General features: G+C 49.6%; 5 protein-coding genes across 6 annotated transcripts in view; all 5 read left to right on the forward strand.

Annotated features, from left to right (window-relative positions):
* Positions 1-331: 331 nt before the first annotated feature.
* Positions 332-3,474, forward strand: Pmar_PMAR010097 (hypothetical protein; the record flags this gene model as incomplete). Its single annotated transcript, XM_002788520.1, has 12 exons — positions 332-443; positions 488-611; positions 661-758; positions 806-906; positions 947-1,153; positions 1,206-1,353; positions 1,595-1,678; positions 1,772-1,833; positions 1,991-2,899; positions 3,048-3,166; positions 3,247-3,350; positions 3,434-3,474. 12 exons carry the CDS (start codon positions 332-334, stop codon positions 3,472-3,474), a joined length of 2,109 nt encoding a protein of 702 aa, XP_002788566.1.
* A 323-nt stretch (positions 3,475-3,797) lies between these two features.
* On the forward strand, positions 3,798-16,233 carry Pmar_PMAR010098 (conserved hypothetical protein; the record flags this gene model as incomplete). Of its 2 annotated transcripts, none has more annotated exons than XM_002788521.1 (15): positions 3,798-3,893; positions 4,141-4,235; positions 4,315-4,501; positions 4,711-4,813; positions 5,230-5,321; positions 5,369-5,488; positions 5,534-5,616; positions 5,659-5,769; positions 5,823-5,966; positions 6,010-6,138; positions 15,457-15,557; positions 15,609-15,675; positions 15,722-15,833; positions 15,884-16,017; positions 16,062-16,233. In XM_002788521.1, 15 exons carry the CDS (start codon positions 3,798-3,800, stop codon positions 16,210-16,212), a joined length of 1,725 nt encoding a protein of 574 aa, XP_002788567.1. In that variant the 3' UTR covers positions 16,213-16,233. The 2 variants fall into 2 exon arrangements, with proteins under 2 accessions (XP_002788567.1, XP_002788568.1); XM_002788522.1 differs by lacking the exons at positions 15,457-15,557; positions 15,609-15,675; positions 15,722-15,833; positions 15,884-16,017; positions 16,062-16,233 and adding exons at positions 6,187-6,287; positions 6,339-6,405; positions 6,452-6,563; positions 6,614-6,747; positions 6,792-6,981.
* A 2,058-nt stretch (positions 16,234-18,291) lies between these two features.
* On the forward strand, positions 18,292-21,246 carry Pmar_PMAR010099 (retrovirus polyprotein, putative; the record flags this gene model as incomplete). Its single annotated transcript, XM_002788523.1, has 1 exon — positions 18,292-21,246. The coding sequence occupies one exon, from the start codon at positions 18,292-18,294 to the stop codon at positions 21,244-21,246; it is 2,955 nt and encodes a 984-aa protein (XP_002788569.1).
* Positions 21,247-21,307: 61 nt separating this feature from the next.
* On the forward strand, positions 21,308-22,339 carry Pmar_PMAR010100 (hypothetical protein; the record flags this gene model as incomplete). The annotated part of the gene is made up of 4 exons (XM_002788524.1): positions 21,308-21,398; positions 21,591-21,722; positions 21,961-22,060; positions 22,210-22,339. Coding segments are annotated over 4 exons (453 nt in total), but the record flags the coding sequence as incomplete, so codon positions are not given.
* Positions 22,340-23,089: 750 nt separating this feature from the next.
* Pmar_PMAR010101 (hypothetical protein) overlaps positions 23,090-23,329 on the forward strand; it is a gene marked incomplete at both ends in the record, with an annotated part of 375 nt that continues 135 nt past the window's right edge. The window contains 2 exons of the mRNA XM_002788525.1: positions 23,090-23,107; positions 23,327-23,329. The exon at positions 23,327-23,329 is cut by the window's right edge and continues 4 nt beyond it. Coding sequence (XP_002788571.1) covers positions 23,090-23,107; positions 23,327-23,329 — 21 coding nt within the window. The remainder of the gene's footprint in view (positions 23,108-23,326) is intronic.

A 23,329-nucleotide genomic window follows, 5' to 3' on the forward strand; every position in this document is an offset into this window, starting at 1 on the left:
CCGGCTAGTGCACATCTCTATTGACTTCCTATTCATATCTCCTGGAGTCGGTCAAGTCAAACACCTCCGAGAATAGCCATGAGCTCAGATGTACGGGCAGCCACTTCTACTGGGTCTTCTTCTAAGGAGCATTGTAGTTGATTTTCTGATGCAGTCGATGCCAGGAAGGCTAGGAGGTAATAAGGGTACCCGACCATGTTAGTCGCGGCACCTATCATGACCTGACGATTATCCTTATAGTTTTCTCGTAATTGTAGGGGCATTCGGCTGGGGGAGGGGGCGGACTGGTCACGGGTCGATTTAGTCTTCTACTCGGGACACTTTCATTTCAATGTGGCCATCAGTAGCCCTCCTACGGCAAGTAGCAGGCCGGCAGGCTCTGCTCAGTGACGTGCACTCTATGAAGGTACGAGAGCTCACTCGAGCAGTTAGTGCTGCTGTTGGTAATACCACACCTTGGACAACTCTGCAGAGACAACTGCCCTAGGTGGCTCCAGTAGTGCTGCTGGCCTGGATCGCAGGACTCGTCATCTTCTACCACCTGCCGACATGTGTCACCGTCTGGCCTGCTGTATCCGGGACAGACTCAAGGAAGGGGACTTTAATGGGAAGTAGGAAGCACTACTACTAGCCGAGTATTGTTGGTATCGCTGGCCTCAGGGAGAATCTTCTAATCCTTTGTCTGAGTTCCTTCGCTAAAAGCTCCTACCGGCACGTTGTCGTCTTCAAAGAGATTCTGGAGGGCTTGACCAACACTGGTGCCAAACCGTCTCGGCGATGCCACTTCTAATTGGATTCATATCAGGTCTGTTGGTGTCACCCAATATACCAACGTCGCATGCTATTGCTATACTACTTCATATGACTACTATCACGGGCAGGGATGCGGCCCTGCTTGTTAGACAAGTATGATTGCTGTTTGCATTTCCAGACGTTATACTGGCAGGTTATTACGTCGATCCTGACCAACCCTTTACCCCTCACTGGCTCAGAGTTAGCCTCGATTTTCGTCACAATTCACAAGGGAGGTTTGAGCGAAAACGACGTCCCTTTGGGCCACTTGGAGGCCCTGGCGGAGCGCTCTATACGAAATGGGTGCTTGCTGGGGATCGAACCTGCGTCCTTGACCAGTCTAGCATTGTCCCATGCTAAGGTAGCCTCTCCGTCGTCAGTGACCAGTGTTGTTGATGAATGGAATCCCTCAGATTAGAGGGAGTAACGCTGCACCATCTACCGTGCCAGCCGCCATAGCCACGGAAATATCAAGGCGGACAGTTGACCTGTCAGCGCCCCAGATCGCAGCGTGTGCTCTGGCCGTACGCGAGGCGGGCGAAGGGGAGCCTTTTAAAGCCTGTAGGCCCTTCTACTCAACCTCAACAGATCTGTAATTTCAATGTCAATAGTGAAGTTCCACCCAGGATGTGAAAATCAGTGGGAAAATAGATTTCGCGACTACTGCATAGCGCGAATATCGGCTTTTTCACAGAGTATTGCGCCACTTCGCGTCAAATGGGCGAAACTTCAGTGATATGTTTATATTATAAGATGTTATTAGAGTGATAAGGCCACAGTAGCATCATTGTCATTAAAACAGGTTTGGAGGCTTTGGGAAAGGAGGTCGAATACAAACTACTTGAAATGGACTTTGATGCATGGTGTCAATTACTGCAGGTAAACGGTAGTAGGCTCTACACCTTTTCCCGATCTGTCCCAAGGATTTCTGGTGATTTATATTTTTCCATACTCGTTTCATACATCGCCGTTGTGGTAGATCTAGACTCTCCATTATCCATCTCAACATCAAGCCTTGAAGAGCATGGAGACGTATTATTAGTAATAATAATATGAGTGGGAGTTTATCGGCTGAAACAATATTATCACATACCATACATTGAACACCTTATCCTCACTCGTATGATTATATTAGCAGAACTAGTTTCTTGTTAAACTAGATCGGCAAAATGTGTCGTATACTGTGGCTATACCTCAGGCGTTTGCCCCGGGTCCATGTGCACCGAGTAACTACCATAAAGTGGCCAACTTGGCCTGTGTGCATCTCCGTCGGGCCTTTGTGAGTGATGATAGTGGAGTGTCCTTCAAACAGGCGGTGGGCGCGTGTTACTCCCTTGCTAAGCATTGGGACTTCCCGAGAGACCAAGCGATGGAACTGATGGAAAACGTGTCAAAAAGCATCAGAAGCTTTCCCGTCACGTCCTTAGGGGACGCCGGGAGTATCGCCCACTTATGGTCAGTGATGAAGGTCAGCGACATACCACTCTTCCATCACTTGCTCTCTTGCATTTCCTCAACGCCTAGTAGTGATATCCTTCCGGTCCAATTACGGAAGCTGGTCTTGGCCATACGCCTCCAGCAGGGCCTCGATGACGATATAGTGGGCCGATTCGTGACGTGGTGTGTCGATCAGCTTGGACGACAGTTGCCTATGCGGTCGGTGCCGGACACAGCCAATATGCTAACAACAGCTTCAAGGCTTGCTGCTATTTGTCATACGAAGGAATCATATGAAGATCTGAAAGCTCTTTATATAAAGGCGATAGAAGTTTCAATTCCTGGCAGGGTGTATACGACACACACAGCCTCATCGAAGTTACTCAATGCTGTGGCCCTTCTTGGTGATGCTGATGTCGTTTCTGTGCTACTGTCACGTTTGGACGTACCTCGAGAGCACAGCCATAGGAGCTTCGGGAGTAACCGGTCGGTTCTGTTGGCATTTGTAAGGAGCTGTTCGCATTTGAAGCGACATGTGGCGTTACCTCACGAGACGGGGCTGCATCTGGACAGCCTTAGGGTGGATACGATGAAGCTGATGAGTGGTAAGGAGGCGAGCAAAGACCCTCACTGTAAATGTGTTAGCTGCCGTGGCAAGATGGAGACACGGGTGGAATGACTTCGGGGAATTCATGTTTCTGTCGATCGTTTCTCCGAAGAAGTGTTGCATCCTACTGAGTGGAGGAGAAGGTGTATTAGTTTGGGTATTGCTGATGGCACTATGGTCTGTCCCTCTGACACAACGTTCATTGTCCCAGCAAGGAGTATTCACCATCACTCGGTGTCTATTCGGAACTATTACTGAGCATCGTAAGAGCCTATTGAGGTGGCGGCATCGAGAGGCTCGTCGACGGCAAAGGCAAAAGCCGGCCAATTGGTGGCTGTCCCCTTCCGAGGCATCGAGGCTAGTAGGCTAGTCTTTCTTCTGGTATGCTTATACCCTCCACTGTTTCGTAGGTCCCAAGTGCTGACCAACGTCTCGAGCAGGAAGGTCGGTATGTGCATCCTGACAGGGGGAGATGGGAGGTCCAAGGTAAGGAGTTACACTTATGCTGTGCTGAGTACGCCCGAGCTGATTCGCTTTTGGTTTTATTGATGCTTTGGGTGACTGATTCGGCCATCTGCGTGGACTTCTTCCTATCAGTGTGGGAAGATATGCATATGGTCAACTACATGGGTTGGTGATGACAATATAATGATTTTGGCCAGTTCTCATTGGTTTCTGTACACTTCTACCCGTATGCGAAAGTGTATGTTACTGGGTAACCGCCTGAGCTCAGCTGAGGAAAGCAAATATACATCGTTGAAGTGGAGGGAGGGCCAATGAACTCCCTTGTCGAAGGCTTTTGTTGTCAGGCATGCCACAAGGGTTCACTACTGATGTGGTGACACATGATGAGTTGGTACCACAAGGAAGGCGCTGTTGTGGATGCGGATCCTCAGTGGGGGAGGGGGGGAGTGCGCACAGGGAAGGATATCATGTCTCCTCCCACTGCTAGGTCCAGTCGATGGACCATACCAAACAGGGGTATGTTCCAAAGGCCGTTGCAGACACATTCCGGGCTGGTCGTAAGAAGGTCTACAACACCCCTAGAGGAGTCCTGGTAGGAGTGTGCTCACATCCTCGGTGATTTCCCATTGTGTCGGTGTGGGAAATATGCACGTAGTCAACTACTTATGTAGGTGACATTTGTGGAAATTTTGAGGATGAAAATTGAGGAAATTCTCATCGGTTTCTGTACGCTTTCACCCGAATTTGTATGTAAACTTCTATAATTAGTGAGGAAACTTCTGCTGGACTAGGCTGAGGAATACGAACATATATTCCAACACTGCATTGTGTATTATCAGGTAGATGAGGCGGATCGTGGCAGCGCGCCGGGTGAAGTGGTTAAAGTGGAAAGCAGCAAGTATAAGATGAAGACGAGGCTTATATATTGCCAACGGTAGATGCCTTGGAAGGCTGCCGTGTCACCATCGTGCCATTCTACTCCTGGCTGAAGTCTCCTCCCCCTCCTCCCACAGGTGCTTTGTACTACAGCAGTATCACCGCTTACCCGATCCTAAGCAAGAGGAGGATAGGCTCAGGCGGAGGGAGATCGATGAGGGGCCTCCCGTAGAGGAGGCCATAGACGAGGAGGAGGAAGGGGAGGACGAGGACTCGATACAAATAGAACCTTTACAAGAGCTGGACGATGACGAGCTGGCTGAGGTCGGTGGGGAGGACGACTTGTCGTACGGCAGCCTTTTTGTTATTTGCATAACGGTTAGCAGAATGGACATATACAGAATCGACATAACTCGTCGAACTGGGATATTCAACATTCCACCTGAAATTCTATTTTATGATAGAATTGAGTATTATAGATGTATTAGCATTAGAGATGTAACTGCCTAGATGCGACTCGTGTCATCGCTCAGGTCTCCAAGCAGACCTCTATGGGGTATTACCGTATGAAAGGCGGGTACCAGTGGCAGGAAGAAGAGGAGATCGTTGCTAAGGTTGTTAAGAGCATCAGGAAAGGTAAACTACTGCCTTACTCTAACGCTACTTGCAACAGTACAGTATGGTCGATTTTGATAGTCTGAAGGGGAGAAAGTTCATATGTGTTAAACTAAAACGCATGATTTTACTTTCTCATAATCATGCAAATTTGATGCCCTATGAAGCCTTAGGAGGCAGGGGGCGTATTAAGCTTCATCTAGGCGCTTGGCCAGGACTGAATAAATTCTTGTGAGTTTGTAGCAAGGATGCTGCTAGGTGTTGTAAACTGTACGCCTCCGGAGTGTGATGCTTTCTCTTGTACGCCTGGTGTAGTAGACTGTTACTGCTGATGTACAATTACAGTGTGAAACTATAGGGGCCTTGCTTGTTGGGATTCTGTAACACATACTTATGAGGCGTGAGGTCTTACTCCCAGCAACATCCCTGGTTTGTAGACTCACTCGTCCTCATGTTGGTGGACATTCTGGACTTTGAAAGCTCCATCGTGCCCGAGCTGTTCGAGTCGTGTCGACAGAAGAACCTCCAAGTGGCCACTGCTCCTCCCCTAGTGCGCCCTTTTACTCCTGCCCTCAGGTGATGTTCGTTATTAATAAGATAGATGGCATCCCCTTCTACGAGAAGAAGAAACATCAGATTCGTCAGTGGGCCACCCGAATGAGTCGTCAGATCAAGAACGCTCACTGGTCGGATGTGGTCGGTGCCCCCTCTTTTCCCATGGCCCTCCAGGCCCCTCCCCAGGTTCTCGTATCTTCACTCAACGGTACGGGCTTTGCAGAATTGGAAGACCGGATGCGACAGTACCTCTCAGCCGATAAGCCCAGGTGCGTCTGAGTTGAGAAGATACTCTAATGTGGGCCTTTTAGGTGGATATACATCGTGGGAAGAGTGAACACGGGCAAGAGCACATTTGTTAACCGCTGGCTACGCCATATCGGTTACACCCATCTTGGGACCGTCAACTACAAGCGTGGCACGTGAGGCGGTCTCCTCCTCCTCTTCCTGTACACTCCACTGTAGCCTGCCTTAGAGGTGGCATCACGCGCTCGCCCGTCCCTGGCACCACAATGCAGTTTGTGACTTTCGGCCTGCCTCGAAAGTTCCGTCTGGTCGACAGTCCCGGCATCCCCTCCAAAGTTCAACTCAGTAGCTTCCTTGAGGACCCCAAGGACCTGTAACTCGCAATTTCCCACTGCTAAAACGAATAGCGTCCGTAGATACGATCTCTCGTTGTGTCGGCAGCACCCTGTGCGGCCCGTCACACATACGATCAAACCAGGGAGATCGCTCATCATTGGGGGCGGCCTGGCTAGGATAGACCATAAGGGTGCATCGACTCAGGGGATGTGATCCTGGAAGCAATGGGAAGTGCCTGCTAGCAGTAACTCCATCAGGCACGCCCAACCGGTGTTCCTTTCCTGCTTTGTGAGTAACAAGGTTACTCTACATGTAATTGACACGAAGAAAGCTGAAGACTTCCTCACTCGGAAAAAAGGTCGCTATAAGACTCGTGATGCGGTCGCCGTGGACGAGGAGCTCCCCTTAGGTACGTTCATGTACCCTCCTCATTCTGCTGATGCCAAATTGCCTCCTCTTACCAAACATAACGTCGAGTAAGCATTGTCTCCCCCTGAGGGCCGAATTCCGGGTGCTTGTCAGAGTGTACGCCCCGAATCCTCATACAGCGATGGATGACATTTCTATAGCAGGGCTAGGATGGATCACCGTGTACGGGTATGGTCACGAGGAGCTCACTGTATGGGTGCCTGAGGTGCTGTGTCGTCTTGTACCACTCCATCCGTAACGTGTGTCGATTCGTAGGGCGTTAAGGTGTTCCGCCGGCCTGCAATGCTGCCCTTTACCATCCGACAGAAAGGCGTGTCGGAGTTCCATCCTCGAGCTCGAGGAAGGGGACAGAAAGTTGCGAGCGAGAAATTCAAACAAGTTCATGACAAGTGGGCATCAGCCCGATGGTTTCCTCTACTGCTTTTTCTCTCAGGAATCTTCGTGAGAAGTGGCGCTCACAGACGGCAGCAAGAGAAGCTTCATTCGTTGGTTCAGTGGAGTCCGCTCCCTCAGAAGGCACTCCCTTCGTCGAGGAGCACTCAGACAGTGTTCGAACCGAAGCTACCGCAGAGTCGCATTCATGATCAAATACATCCCTCAATCACGTTTCTGATTGCTGTTTCCACCATCCGATCATTTTGTTTAGTGCCATAATATAGTGAAGCCATGTGGCGAGTCGAACATGCAAGAGTACAATCCCTCAAATCCGAGTCGCGTACAAACAGCAGATTTTCGTATAGTAGTATATGGTCGTACACTATCCTGATTATTATCCAGCATAGAGCTGCATTGACGTTGTGCACTGTCTACTAGCGGATCTAGGCGAGCTTAGCTTGTTGCTCACACGGTGAGCTGAGCCTAGGCCCGACAAGAGAACAACACTGTGCTGAGTATGGAAGTCATGTCAAGTGATTGGCTGCACACTACATTGCTAGAGCGGTCGCAATCTATGAAGCAAACCTTGTCGTTAGCTGTGCTGACTGCAGTCACCGCACACCACAGCACTTGGGTACTGTATTTAGTGAACTGTTCCAACGTAGGTTTCCACTCAGGAGGCAACCGATATACCACACGAATGAAGGAACGAGCTATGATGTGCTGCTTTCTTCGAGCCACGAAGCGTTTGGCGCAGCAACAACAGCTCGAACTTGCACAGCGACATGTCCAAACGAATTGACGGAATCTCCAACGTCGGCGACCTCTCATGAGGGCTTTGAGTCGTATGAGGATTTTGAGGAGTACTTAAGACCGACGAATGACTCTGACAGCGCAACTCGTGAGAAGGACGGAAAATGAATATTCAGCATATGGCCGGGCAATCGATCCGGCCAGAGCTACCCACCTGACTTTCGGATGGGATCGGGAAAAAGGCCACATCGTGGCAGTCGTCCTCGGCGAACAAAGTCTACGCTACCTGAGCGAGAGGGTGAATAGAAAATGGGAAAGCAGGGGATCTTACCTCAACGGCCGCAACAATACATATAAAATCCCTGAGGCGTCGGACAGCATCTGGTACAGTTCTTGGGACATAAGGAGTCCTCCAATACGATCTCCCGAGCCACAAGATCTTTGGGTGAAGGCTTATCTGTAAGACTTGAGCACTGCATGAAGCAGCATGCACTAAAGAGGATCTTGGCAAAGGAGCGCATTGAGAACGGGGGATTAACGCTGAATCGAATTCGTCGATCATGGAAGAATGCCCTCAGGAGCATGCAAGATGTATCATCTTATTTCTCGAACCAATCCTCAGTGCGAATAACTCGTCGCTATATATTCTATCGACCTCCCAGTTCGCATAGATGGTTCGTAGACTCTCCCAAAAAACTAGCGTCACGTCCCTCACGGACGGTCCTTGGCGTGACGGCTATCGGGCTGACCCTTCCTCACCGGCGTACCATCCTGAGTCGCTACACGTGGCCAACATCCTGCTCTAATACACTGTCAACACAGCAACTACCTACGGCCGACAGTCAGAGGTTCATACAAGGTGACCCCGGCTATGAACTTGATAGCCGGAGACCCAAGCTCGGTCTGTCGCAATGTGATGGGGTAGCGACACCAGCACAATCCGTCCTACTTCACAGAGCATACATTGTGGAGTCTTCTGCACATTCACAGTTTTGGAGAAAGCTCGTTAGTTTGGTCCCACAGCTCTCTAATTCTCATCTTTTGATACTTGAATCACCCAATCTAGTGCGGAGCTCAAAGTTCGGACTGCTTTCCCTGTGCGCGTGATTGTGCATGCGTGCGTCTAGTTAAGCTGTCTGCCGGTTCATTCAGCTGCAACAGCTCGTCGCTTACTGCGTCTGAAGCTCACAAGCCGTCCGTGACGGACGGTCCCTCCCTTCATAGCCCCAATCCTTGTTCACCACGGTGGTGATACCACCATTGACTTCATCATCTTGCTTTTCTCTTCGCCCGCCCTCCCGAGACGCGACACGTTCAATGATGGAAAGTCTCACTACAGGCTAACCTCAAGTCTAGCATGAGTGATTCGAGTCGGCGAGTGAGCTTGGCCACTCGTGGTCCCCGAATCGTGGGTGCTTCGATAGTCCGAGCAAATCCCGGGTAACTGGCGGATTTTTTTCAGTGGGCTAAGCGACGGGACAGACCCGCGTGTGGGGCGCGCTACTGCTATGTAAGGAGTCTCCACTCTCCGCTCAGCTCTTCGTAGATTCCGGCAACGCCTATAGCCTGATCGATACGTAGCATAACAGCTTAGAAGTAGATCTAAGTGCAGCACACACTTAACCTTACCTCGTCGCGTTGCTAGTATGGTTGGAACCCCAACACACTGGTACGGTATCAGCTGGTACGGTACCAGTTAATCGGGTACCTGTCCCGTGATCGGGACTTGAGTCCCGTACGTCACGCTGTGGAGCTTTTATACTTCTCCACCCCACATTTCGGAATAAGATTTCCGTCTGCCTTCCTTACTTTGAGTTCGTAGACTGGCACAGCAGGGAGCCGACTCTGTGGTCGATTACTGTTGCAACGCCGACGATCGCCGATCCTGCAGCCGCTCATTTTATTTTCCTTTTATTCTCCGGCCCAGGCTTGGGGACATATGTCCTATATTGACTGTCCTAGGCCGCGGCTCCTCGTCGTAGCTGTTCTTTCGAGGAGAGGTCTTCGAATCTTCTGTCTCGATTAGCTCATTCGGAAGGTCCTCGAGCCCAGCGGGCGCGGCGTTGGAGATTGAAAATTTCGGCGAGCTCTGTCGAATGTTTCGAGCTCCTTCAAGGGATTGTTCGAACTCTCAACTCCAAAGGGACAACTGCAGCTTTGAGTAGTTCATTGTTGAATGGCATCACCAAGACACAAAGGGGAAGACCTGGAAGATGGTCTCGAGATGTCTCCCGGTCATGGTCTGCACTTCCCGCTTCCTGAACGGTGAGCTCTGTCGCCACCCTATGCCTGCATTATTGTTGTCCGCTTTAGCGTGCCTTCGCTTGGATGGAGGGGAATCAACTTCACCGCTGGAGGACGCAAGATCCTGAAAGATTGCTCTGGAATCATTCATCCGGGAGAGTTCACAGCCGTCATGGGCCCGTCGGGCTCGGGTAAAACTACTCTGATGAACATCCTAAGTGGAAGACAGAACCCTTCGGGTCGCGGTCTGAAGGTCGACGGCACGGTGACTTTGGATGGGCGAATAACGGCGCCGTCGAAGTTCCGTGACAGCGTCGCGTATGTGATGCAAGAAGATGCATTGGTATCGACGAGCACCCCTCGAGAGGTACTCGAATTCGCTGCTACACTCAAGTTGGACAAAAGCAGACATGAGGTGAGGATATACAGATGATCTCAAGAAACGGTCTGATTGTCTTTGCCCCGTGTTCAGATCAAAACTATTGTCAACGATATGCTGGAGTATCTCCGTCTGAGTACTTGTCAGAATACGATGGTTGGCAATCAACTGACTCGAGGAATATCAGGCGGTGAGCGCAAGAGGACTTCTATTGGGATGGAGCTCATAACACAACCAAGTATGTTATTCCTGGACGAGCCTCTAACCGGTTTGGACTCTTATGCGGCGGTGACGACCTCGAGGGTTCTCAAAGGATTGGCTGAACACGGTGTAACGGTCCTTATGACAGTTCATCAACCTTCAAGCGAGGTCTTCGAGCTTTTCGACAGGGTCATGCTCATCAACGAGGGCGAGATAGTGTACCATGGCCCGAGGACCTCTCTCGAAGACTACTTCGTGAGTCATGCGGACTTGCGCTGTCCACCTCATTACAATCTCGGTGACTTCGCTCTTTACAAGCTCCAGACGCAGCCGCCTGAAGTCATAAGCCGTCTAGTCGACGCATACAAGGCTGGGATGGTCGATGCTGATGCGAAGTGCGTTACTGGAGATGGTACGAAGAATGGAGTCGTGAAAGCCACCATGAACACACCGTATCGTGCCGGCCTTCACAAGCAGTTCCATATGCTGGCAGCACGCGAGTTCAGAGCAATTGTAAGGGACCCAGGCGTATTCATCGTACGCTATATCGTCGTGCTGTGCACTAACCTCCTGTTGGCATTCATCTTTCATAACTCCGGTAGACCAGGATCAGAGCTGTTCTGGCTGACTAACATGCGACTCTTTCAGCCCTATTTCTCTGCTGTAGTGATCATGTGTCTGATGCAACTGTTCGGTCCAGCTCAAACAGCGATAATCCGTTACCCTGAGCAACGCATGGTCTTCTTGAGAGAGTACACCGGCGGCATGTATTCAGCAATCCCCTATGTCATATCGAAGAGTATGGTGGAACTGCCCTTAGCACTCTTCGAGTGCTTCCTCCAGATTGTAGTCTTCTACTGGATCGTAGGTCTTCAAGGCGACTTCATGTTCTGGTTGTTGCTCATCTGGCTACTTCATCTGGTATCCTCGTCCCTTGCTCAGCTAATGGGTGCTACAACTTCAGCTGTTAACAGAGCTATGCAGTTGATGCCCCTCCTGTTCATTCCCCAAATCGCCTTCTCAGGCCTTTTCATTAATCTTGAGAGGATCCCTGTATGGCTTCGCTGGGGACAGTACGTATCCTATCTCAAGTACGGCGTGAACCTTGGTTACTTCATTGAGTTTGGTTTTGATAAGCCGACTCTTGCTGGGATTAACTCGATATACGCCAATTTGGTCGGTCTTGATATGGGTATTCTCCTCGCCATGTTGATCATTTTTCGCATTTTCACAATAGTCGTGCTCAGGCGCAAAGCTCGCTTCGTTCATTAATACGTTCGCCGCAGCTTTGTGCTTGAGATTCTTATCATGGCATGCTATAGCTGCCAATGAGAACAATCCTCGTAACATTCATTGAAATATCTTCGAGTAACTATCATAAGTATGTCGGAACATATCCAACCTTAATTGCTCGTCCTTCAAAACGGACCAGCTTTTCTCCGGATGATCGTTCGTACATCGTGGCACAGAGGTATCATTTCATACTCCAGTTTTGGAGGAGACTCAGACGTTGTACTGGGGAGGAGTCAAATATCAGAGCCCATCACTGATGATAATATATCGTGAGAAATCATCCTAGATAGTCTGTCGCCGTTGGGGTCAATCTATTTTTTACGAAGCATATCTTTCAGGTGAAGCTTCTTTAGTCAATCATCATCTCACATTCACTGCGATGTTGTGTTTAAGAGTGGATGATGGGTGCTTTGTTGATCACGGTGTGTTCTCATCGGAGTACGTGGTACTGTTTACCCACACCTCGAGTTAGCTTCTGTCACGAGCTACTCGAATCGTCAGGTATCTCCGATCTCAACGTCGACGCGGACTACATGTAATGCAAAACAAGTGGCGCGAGAGAACAGTCTCATACATGCTCATGTCTAGTAGTTCAAATCATCTTTGACATACTCACTGTTGGACTAGTATCCCCGATCATGGCCACAAACTGCCCCAGTGTCACCTCATCCTTGTCGCACGATCGTGTTTGACGAGTAGTTCGTCAGCCTCCTATATGAACACATCGGATACATTTCAAGGACTTCTCAATCACTCGGGTTTAACCTCTCCTGTCAACTCAGTGTCGATTTCGACCATCATTGCTTGGATATTGGTGGCAATAGCCATTAGCTTCGCTCCGCTAAAAGAATACAACCCCGTCTTCAGTTCGGCTCCTGCAGCCTGTCGTGAAAAGACGTAGCCGCTGAGCTAGACATGTGATCAACTATCGCTTCGATGCGAACGAAGTCGAAGACAACCCGAAAGGAATCTGCTTCATAAGAGAAGATATGATCTCAGCACAGTTTTAACATTGCTATGAACTCCTCCATGTTGATTTCACCAGGAGCCGCCGAACCGTATCTACTCAGCATACTGTGATGATGACATCCCGACACTGTAACCGTACGATCGGACAAGATCTTCGCAAGCTGCCGTTGTTACCGGCATTCCCATCGTAACCATGCAACGATGCAAGTCAGCTGCCTTCAACGACGTCTCCTCCGTTCGGTCCTTGGCCCCTAGCAAGCTGGGAGGCAACCAGGTGAGCTGATACACTCTTGAGTGTTCTACGTCTGCCAGGTCTCGACTAGAGCCTCTCGGGAAGATGGCTCAGAGTCGCCAGTAAATCTCACAATATCACTCTTCGTAATCTCCCCAACATCTCCAGCGAGCAACGTTGCTGGAATACCACGAATGAACTCGCAGGACCGTCCTTACCCTACCTCACCTAGGCTATTAACAGTCTCGTCGGTGATATCTTTACAACCGATCGCTGAGAGCAATTTATGCAGACCTTCCCCGTCCAACATACCGCTGCCTCCCACAAGTTCCTCGTAACTGCACATGTCACAATGGCGGGCGTCTCCATTACACTATCTGCTATAGTGTGCTCACATCCTCGGTGATTTCCCATTGTGTCGGTGTGGGAAATATGCACGTAGTCAACTACTTATGTAGGTGACATTTGTGGAAATTTTGAGGATGAAAATTGAGGAAATTCTCATCGGTTTCTGTACGCTTCCACCCGAATTTGTATGTAAACTTCTATAACTAGTGAGGAAATTTCTGGACTAGGCTGAGGAATACGAACATATATTCTAACACTGCATTGTGTATTGTCAGGTCGATGAGGCGGATCGTGGCAGCGCGCCGGGTGAAGTGGTTAAAGTTGAAAGCAGCAAGTATAAGATGAAGACGAGGCTTATATACTGCCAACGGTAGATGCCTTGGAAGGCTGCCGTGTCACCATCGTGCCATTCTACTCCTGGCTGAAGTCTCCTCCCCCTCCTCCCACAGGTGCTTTGTACTACAGCAGTATCATCGCTTACCCGATCCTAAGCAAGAGGAGGATAGGCTCAGAAGGAGGGAGATCGATGAGGGGCCTCCCGTAGAGGAAGCCAGAGATGAGGGGGAAGAAGTGGAGGACGAAGACTCGATACAAGTAGAACCTTTACAAGAGTTGGACGATGGCGAGCTGGCTGAGGTCGGTGGAGAGGACGACTTGTCGGATGACAGCTCTGTGATTTGCGTGACGGTTAGCAGAATGGACATAGCTCATCGAACTGGGATATTTGAATTCTACCTGGAACTCGATTCTGTGATAGAATTGAGTATTATAGATGTATTAGCATTAGAAATGTGTCCGCGTTCTCATCTTCCCTAGATGCGACTCGTGTCATCGCTCAGGTCTCCAAGCAGACCTCTATGGGGTATTACCGTATGAAAGGCGGATATCAGTGGCAGGAAGAAGAGGAGATCGTTGCTAAGGTCGTTAAGAGCATCAGGAAAGGTAAACTACTGCCTTGCTCTAATGCTACTTGCAACAGTACAGTATGGTCGATTTTGATAGTCTGAAGGGGAAGAAGTTCATATCTTTTAAACTAAGACGTATGATTTTACTTTCACATAATCATGCAAATTTGATGCCCTATGAAGCCTTAGGAGGCAGGGGGCGTATTAAGCTTCATCTAGGCGCTAGGCCAGGGCTGAATAAATGCTTGTGAGTTTGTAGCAAGGATGCTGCTAGGTGTTGTAAACTGTACGCCTCCGGAGTGTGATGCTTTCTCTTGTACGCCTGATTCAGTACTCTGTTACTGCTGATGTACAGTTACAGTGTAAAACTATAGGGGCCTTGCTCGTTGGGAGTTTCTTACACATACTTCTGGGTTTTACGCCCAGCAACATCCCTGGCTTGCAGACTCACTCGTCCTCATGTTGGTGGACATTCTGGACTTTGAAAGCTCCATCGTGCCCGAGCTGTTCGAGTCGTGTCGACAGAAGAACCTCCAAGTGGCCACTGCTCCTCCTCTAGTGCGCCTTTTTACTCCTGCCCTCAGGTGATGTTCGTTATTAATAAGATAGATGGCATCCCATTCTACGAGAAGAAGAAACATCAGATTCGTCAGTGGGCCACCCGAATGAGTCGTCAGATCAAGAACGCTCACTGGTCGGATGTGGTCGGTGCCCCCTCTTTTCCCATGGCCCTCCAGGCCCCTCCCCAGGTTCTCGTATCTTCACTCAACGGTACGGGCTTTGCAGAATTGGAAGACCGGATGCGACAGTACCTCTCAGCCGATAAGCCCAGGTGCGTCTGAGTTGAGAAGATACTCTAATGTGGGCCTTTTAGGTGGATATACATCGTGGGAAGAGTGAACACGGGCAAGAGCACATTTGTTAACCGCTGGCTACGCCATATCGGTTACACCCATCTTGGGACCGTCAACTACAAGCGTGGCACGTGAGGCGGTCTCCTCCTCCTCTTCCTGTACACTCCACTGTAGCCTGCCTTAGAGGTGGCATCACGCGCTCGCCCGTCCCTGGCACCACAATGCAGTTTGTGACTTTCGGCCTGCCTCGAAAGTTCCGTCTGGTCGACAGTCCCGGCATCCCCTCTAAAGTTCAACTCAGTAGCTTCCTTGAGGACCCCAAGGACCTGTAACTCGCAATTTCCCACTGCTAAAACGAATAGCGTCCGTAGATACGATCTCTCGTTGTGTCGGCAGCACCTGTGCGGCCGTCACACATTCGATCAAACCAGGGAGATCGCTCATCATGGGGGCGGCCTGGCTAGGATAGACCATAAGGGTGCATCGACTCAGGGGATGTGATCCTGGAAGCAATGGGAAGTGCCTGCTAGCAGTAACTCCATCAGGCACGCCCAACCGGTGTTCCTTTCCTGCTTTGTGAGTAACAAGGTTACTCTACATGTAATTGACACGAAGAAAGCTGAAGACTTCCTCACTCGGAGAAAAGGTCGCTATAAGACTCGTGATGCGGTCGCCGTGGACGAGGAGCTCCCCTTAGGTACGTTCATGTACCCTCCTCATTCTGCTGATGCCCGATTGCCTCCTCTCACCAAACATAACGTCGAGTAAGCATTGCCTTCTCCTGAGGGCCGATTTCCGGGTGCTTGTCAGAGTGTACGCCCCGAATCCTCATACAGCGATGGATGACATTTCTATAGCAGGGCTAGGATGGATCACCGTGTACGGGTATGGTCACGAGGAGCTCACTGTATGGGTGCCTGAGGTGCTGTGTCGTCTTATACCACTCCATCCGTAACTTGTGTCGATTCGTAGGGCGTTAAGGTGTTCCGCCGGCCTGCAATGCTGCCCTTTACCATCCGGCAGAAAGGCGTGTCGGAGTTCCATCCTCGAGCTCGAGGAAGGGGACAGAAAGTTGCGAGCGAGAAATTCAAACAAGTTCATGACAAGTGGGCATCAGTCCGATGGTTTCCTCTACTGCTTTTTCTCTCAGGAATCTTCGTGAAAAGTGGCGCTCACAGACGGCAGCAAGAGAAGCTTCATTCGTTGGCTCAGTGGAGTCCGCTCCCTCGGAAGGCACCCCCTTCGTCGAGGAGCACTCAGACAGTGTTCGAACCGAAGCTACTGTGGAGTCGCATTCATGATCAAATGCATCCCTCAATCACGTTTCTGATTGCTGTTTCCATCATCCGATCATTTCGTTTCGTGTCGTAATATAGTGAAGCCATTTGGCGAGTTCAACATGTGAGAGTACAATCCCTCAATTCGGAGTTGCATTCAAACAGCAGATTTCCGTATAGTAGTATATGGTCGTACACTATTCGGCACTGATGGTGTGCACTGTCTACTAGCGGATCTGGGCGAGCTTAGCTTGTTGCTCACACGGTGAGCTGAGCCTAGGCCCGACAAGAGAACAACACTGTGCTGAGTATGGAAGTCACGTCAAGTGATTGGCTGCACACTACACTGCTAGAGCGGTCGCAATCTATGAAGCAAACCTTGTCATCAGCTGTGCTGACTGCAGTCACCTCACACCACAGCACTTGGGTACTGTATTGAGTGAACAGTTCCAACGTAGGTTTCCACTCAGGAGGCAACCGATATACCACACGAACGAAGGAACGAGCTATGATGTGTTGCCTTCTTCGAGCCACAAAGCGTTTCGCGCAGCAACAACAGCTCGAACTTGCACAGCGACATGTCCAACCGAATTGACGGAATCCCCAACGTCGGCGACCTCTCATGAGGGCTTTGAATCGTATGAGGACTTCGAGGAGTACTTAAGACCGACGAATGACTCTGACAGCGCAACTCGTGGGAAGGACGGAAAATGAATATTCAGCATATGGCCGGGCAATCGATCCGGCCAGAGCTACCCACCTGACTTTCGGATGGGATAGGGAAAAAGTCGTCCTCGGCGAACAAAGTCTACGCTACCTGAGCGAGAGGGTGAATAGAAAATGGGAAAGCAGGGGATCTTACATCAACGGCCGCAACAATACATATAAAATCCCTGAGGCGTCGGACAGCATCTGGTACAGTTCTTGGGACATAAGGAGTCCTCCAATTTGATCTCCCGAGCCACGAGATCTTTGGGTGGAGGCTTATCTGTAAGACTTGAGCACTGGATAAAGCAGCATGCGCTGAAGAGGAATTTGGCGAAGGAGCGCATTGAGAACAGAGGATTAACGCTGAATCGAATTCGTCGACCATGGAAGAATGCCCACAGGAGCATGCGAGGTGTATCATCTTACTTCTCGAACCAATCCTCAGTGCGAATAACTCGTCGCTATATATTCCATCGACCTCCCAGTTCGCATAGATGGTTCGTAGACTCTCCCAAAAAACTAGCGTCACGTCCCTCACGGACGGTCCTTGGCGTGACGGCTATCGGGCTGGCCCTTCCTCACCGGCGTACCATCCTGAGTCGCAACACGTCACGTGTTACACGTGGCCAACATCCTGCCTTAATACACTGTCAACACAGCAACTACCTACTGTCCGCAGTCAGAGGTTCATACAAGGTGACCCCGGCTATGAACTTGATAGCCGGAGACCCAAGCTCGGTCTGTGCGCAATGTGATGGGGTAGTAACACCAGCACAGTCTGTCCTACTTACAGTGCTGGAATCACAGAGCATACATTGTGGAGTCTTCTGCACATTCACAGTTTTGGAGAAAGCTCGTTAGTTTGGTCCCACAGCTCTCTAATTTTCATCTTCTGATACTTGAATTACCCAATCTAGTGCGGAGCCCAAACTTCGGACTGCTTTCCCTGTGCGCGTGATTGTGCATGCGTGCGTCTAGTTAAGCTGTCTGCCGGTTCATTCAGCTGCAACAGCTCGTCGCTTACTTCGTCTGCAGCTCACAAGCCGTCCGTGACGGACGGTCCCTCTATTCATAGCCCCAATCCTTGTTCACCACGGTGGTGATATCACCATTGACTTCATCATCTTGCTTTTCTCTTCGCCCGCCTGTAGTGGGATCTTGCGCAGTCATTTGTACTTGCGTGCTCTGTTCAATCCATAGCTAATCGGGGAGGCTGGTCGTAGTTGGTGGCTGTTCCAGCTGTTGGCGCTCCTCTTTGTCACCCCAACCTCACTACTTCATCCAACAACTTATACTAAAGTCCCTCTGGGTTGTGTTACCTCATCTGAGCACTAGAATCACCACTTAGTTCATATCTGTCCCGAACCCTACAACATTTGGGGGCTGAGCCGAGAAATGTCTGATGCTTCCACTGAGAAGATTGAGGCATTGACTGATAAGCTGACACAGCTTACAGAAGTGGTGACTCAGATGACTCAGATTCGTGATAATCGGTCATCATCATCGTCATCGGCAACTCTTGTTGGTCTAAGACTACCTAATGTCGTTCTGCCCGTCTACAGATCGACGGATGATTTAGATGACTTCTTGCATCAATTGAGGTCCATTCTTGCGACTACAGAGACCCCTACGAAACATTGGGTTGCTCTGCTGAAACAGCAAGTGATGCAAGATAAGAGGGCTTTCGATTTGGTGAGGTTAGCTGAGTCTCAGTATCATTCTGAGCTCACGAGTGCTAAGTCAGAGGAGGACTATCGTAACTACTACAAAAAAGTTCAGAGTTTCCTATCTTCTAAAAGAGGGAAACCTAAGGAGGAGAAGACTCTCGATCTACTCACCAAGTTCAATGCTATGTCTCAGAATGTCGATGAGACAGTAGAAGAATTCTCTGTGCGATTTCTGGATCTCCATCATGATCTGCAGAAGTTGATCCCTAACATCTATGTGACAACCTCCCAGGAGGAGAATGGATCGACTAAGGTTAATGACCTTCAGTTGCAGTTGCAGTTCATTGTGAAGCTGCGGGAAGAGATCCGTAAAGAGATTGTTGCCCGACAGATTAAGTATGACTCTATCCAATTGTTACTTGAGGCGGCTAGACGTTTCGAGACCTTCCACAACCCGAAGACGAGCGCTCCCTGTCCATCACCCATAACTGACAACACAATATGGTGTTCGGCATTGCAATGCTATAGGTGTGGAAGAGAAGGACATTTTGCTCGAGACTGTAAGTTCGCCGATAGAGGTTGGTCCAGATGGCCGGCAGAGAGCCGAGTTTCTCACGCTGGCTGGAACCAGCAACCTATCGATAGGACTGGAATCTCTCTAAAGCCAGCTAGCGAGCCTTGGTGCTCGACTGGCGCGGCAGAGAGCAGTCAAGGACCAATATCTCAGAGCACGTGGCCGCCTAGAAGCTTCTATGATCAAGCTTCCTTTGATGAGTCACAATGGGTAACCAATAGAGATTTATTCTCAAACCAGACCTCAAAAGGTCGTGGTAAGGGGCGTAAAGGAGGAAAGGGCAAGGCCAAGGGGTACGGTTATCGGCAGGGTACCGCCCGGAGAGGACAGGCTCCGAGGAAAAGATATAAAGTGAGTCTGCTGGAGTCAAATCGCAGACAGCATGATGACCAGAGTTCCCCTAATATTTCGGTGCACCGACGAGATAAGGAGGAGAAAGCAGAGGATGCTGCTCACTCCATGATCGATCCTCGAGAGAAGGACGACTTCCTTGCCATGCCCCTATATGTGAATGCCGGTGATATTGGACAAGATGTATCGAGACGCCAAATCCTGGCCACTTCCATATCACCAAGGCATGACTTGCCAGGTGTGAGAACACTCATCGACACCTGTTGCAGTATAAGTCTGGTGAGTCGAGAGCATGCTAAATATTTACAATCGTTGGGCTATCGTTGCGGTAAGGTGGCATCTCCCATCGAAGTCGGTATGGCATCTGAAGAAGCGACCTTCACAACGTCACTAGTACAAGAAGTACCAATGTGTTTCGATGGTGAGAAAGATCATTCTGTGCGGATGGAATGTCCTGTGATTGATGGACTCCAATGGCCCTTGATACTGGGCATCAACCACCTTACTCTGCTCAATGCTCGTATTAACTGTGTTGATCGAATTGTTCAAATCGGCCACAATCACTGGCGTACTGTGCTTGACTGTACGGAGAGTACATCAGGCTCTCGCAGCGACTTGGTTATGAATACTGTTGACCTCGTCCGCTGTAATTTCTCCACTCTCCTCCAGCCTGGGCTCAATGAAGTAAATGTGTGCTTTTCACAACAGCATGTATCACTACCGGACAATCCTTGGGTGAAAGATGTTGGTATCAATGGGAATGGAAAGTATTTTGTGGTCGACGGTCCGATTGATACGTCATCTGTGAGTTTTGGCTCCTTCAACATCCTCGTGGCAAACACATCCCCGAAACCAATACCATTACGAAGCTACGAGCCCATAGGCCGGATTGTCAATGGTGGTGGTGAAAGAGTCTCAGACTCTCTACGTGCCGAGCTCAGAAAGGAGAAAGAGAAGCTGGATGAGGCCCGTGAGGAAATTTTTCGTGATCCTGATCGTGATTTACCGCCTACAGGAGATCGAACTGGGCCGAGGCGAGACGAGGAGTACGCGGCTGAGGTGCTCAAGGCAATAAAGTTAGAGGAATGTAAGGACCTATCTGTTGAGCGACGGGCTGATCTGAAGTTACTTATAACTAAGTACTGCCGAGCCTTCCATCTGCCAGGTGAAATATTCAGTGAGATTGAAGGGTACAAGCATCGTATTGAGACGGGTGATCACCCACCAATCTACTGTACTCCTTATGCCTTCCCAGAGAGCCAAGTGCAGTTCGTGAAAACTGAACTAGATCGGATGGTAGCCGAGGGGATCTGTAGACCAAGTAATAGTCCGTGGAGCTCTCCTGTCTTGATTGTGAGTAAGAAAGATGAGCATGGCGAGAAGGTTCGCCCTAGACTTGTAGTGGATTATCACAGGCTAAATGCGATAACTCAATTCGACAGTTTTCCACTACCTCAGATCAATACTCTACTCTCAAAGTTGTCTGGGAAATGCTACTTCTCCAAACTGGACATGTACTCTGGTTTTTGGCACATAGCCATGGACGAGGCCCACATTTGTAAAACTTCTTTTACTACTCCCTATGGTATATTTGAATATCTCAGATTGCCATTCGGGCTCCAAGGAGCACCAGCATCCTTTATGCGCATGGTCGTGAGTGTTTTCGCAGATTTGCTCTGTGAGAGCGATAGTAGGGGCCATATCCCTCTTGCGGCCTACATGGACGATCTGCTGGTGAGTAGTGTATCTTGGCTTTGAAAGGTGTCTCGAGAAGGGCATTCGTCTCAAACCTTCCAAGTGTTATTTCGGACTGCCTCAGATCGATTATGTTGGCTATCGTGTATCCAGAGAAGGCATTTCCCCTGATCCCTCAAAGGCGAAGGAGATCTCTGCTATCAGTACTCCGACCAGTAAGTCTCAATTGCAAGCCTTTCTGGGTCTGAGTGGCTACTACCGAGATCATATACGTGACTATGCTTCCCGTACATTTCACCTTCGTCGACTTACTCGTGAAAATGTCACGTGGCGATGGGGGGACGTTGAGCAGTCAGAGTTTGAAGATATAAAGCATTCTCTTTCTCACTCTGTTCTCGTTCATCCAGATTTCACCAAACCCTTCATCGTACAAGCTGATGGGAGCAGTCACGGTCTCGGAGCTGCTCTCTGTCAAGTGGATGATAACGGTGTGGAGCGTCCCATAAAGTTCGCCAGTCGAGCTCTGTCATCAGCCGAAAGTAAGTGGTCTACAGAGCAGGTAGAGTTACTTGCCGTCTTGTGGGCTGTTGAGCACTGGCACTACTATCTATACGGGCGTCGCTTCACAATCGTGACTGATCACGATAATCTTCGATGGTTATTACATGTCTCGCCTAAAAAGCCCCGGCTGTGTCGATGGGTTCTGAGACTTTGTGAATATGATTTTGATATTATCCATCGTAAGGGGGCTCAGCAGTCCAATGTAGACTTCTTCAGTCGATATCCTTCCTCCGGTCCTGCCAAGAGTAATGGCCGTGATGGCAATGATCGGTCGTATTGTGCAGTGTGTCATAGAGGAGGCAAAAGGCGGCGGGTTGTGAGTGACAGTGCTACAACGACAGTATCATCATCGTCTGATCTGTATACTTGTGTTAATGTCGCTATCAACTCCCAGGAAAAGCCTCCACTTTGTTTGCCAAGCCGACATGAGATCGTTGAGAGCCAGCGTCGTGATCCTATTATCAGCCAGATCATTCAAAATCTACCGCAAGGTGGAGATGATAGCCTCTATAAATTAGACCCCATCGATGGTGCTTTACTAATGGTTGCTCCATATCCTGATGCCTGGGATATACCGGAAGATGTGGAGAAGTTGGTAATACCTAGTGAATACCAACTAACATTTCTTCGTTACTTCCACATCCAACCTGATAGTGCCCATCGAGGACGCGAAGCCACGCTTTCGAGTGTTGGTCGCTCATTCTGGTGGTCTAATATGGCAAAAAGTGTGAAGAGTTTCTGTAAGCACTGTTTAGGCTGTCAGTTGAGGAAGAGCTCTCATGATCCACTGGTCGGTCGACTCAGAACGTCCATCTATACTAAGCCGTTCTCCGCTATTGGCGTCGACTTGATCGAAATGTCGCCAGGTGAAAGTGACGTTGAGGGGCATCCGTATCATTTCATCTTCCACGCGGTCTGTCTATTCTCCAATTATGTTATTGCTCGTCCGCTTCGATCTAAGAGTATGATGGACGTAGCAAAATGTCTATTCAATGAGGTTATCTGCCATCATGGTTACTTTGGTACGATTCGTTCAGATCGTGGGAAGGAATTTTGTAATTCCCTACTTGATGAATTGTATAAGTTCGGGAATGTTGAGGTTCAGCGAACTTCGTCGCTGAGAGCGCAGTTCAATGGCCAGTGTGAGCCAGAGCTCGGCGATCGGGTCCCGACAAAGTCGGGACCCGAGGACCGGCCCGAGCCCGTTCGGTCTTCGGGCTTTTTCTTGGTGATTTCGGGCTTTCTTCGGGTAGCGTTCGGGACCCGAGAAAGCCCGAGCCATACATCACAATATTCTAGCTCAGTCACGTTTATTGCCGAATAATCGTACTGGAAGTGTCATACTATGACAGTCATAGTGCCAGTGAGTCACGGGGGTACTCTGTCTGATCAACCAACACAACAAAGTCCATTATAATGTAATGAGGTTCATGCAAGGCGGTTTAGTTATCGTTAATTTTCCTCCAGTCATAGTGCCAAATACCGCGGCGATAGTACTACAGTTCTGAGTCAATACCTGAAATCTAACGGCCTATTGGATAAATGCCAAATTGAGCCTACTAGTCGAGTGCCTTCTGGGTAGTTT

Source organism: Perkinsus marinus, assembly GCF_000006405.1.
Source record: "Perkinsus marinus ATCC 50983 genomic scaffold scf_1104296927884, whole genome shotgun sequence".
NCBI lineage: Eukaryota > Perkinsozoa > Perkinsida > Perkinsidae > Perkinsus > Perkinsus marinus.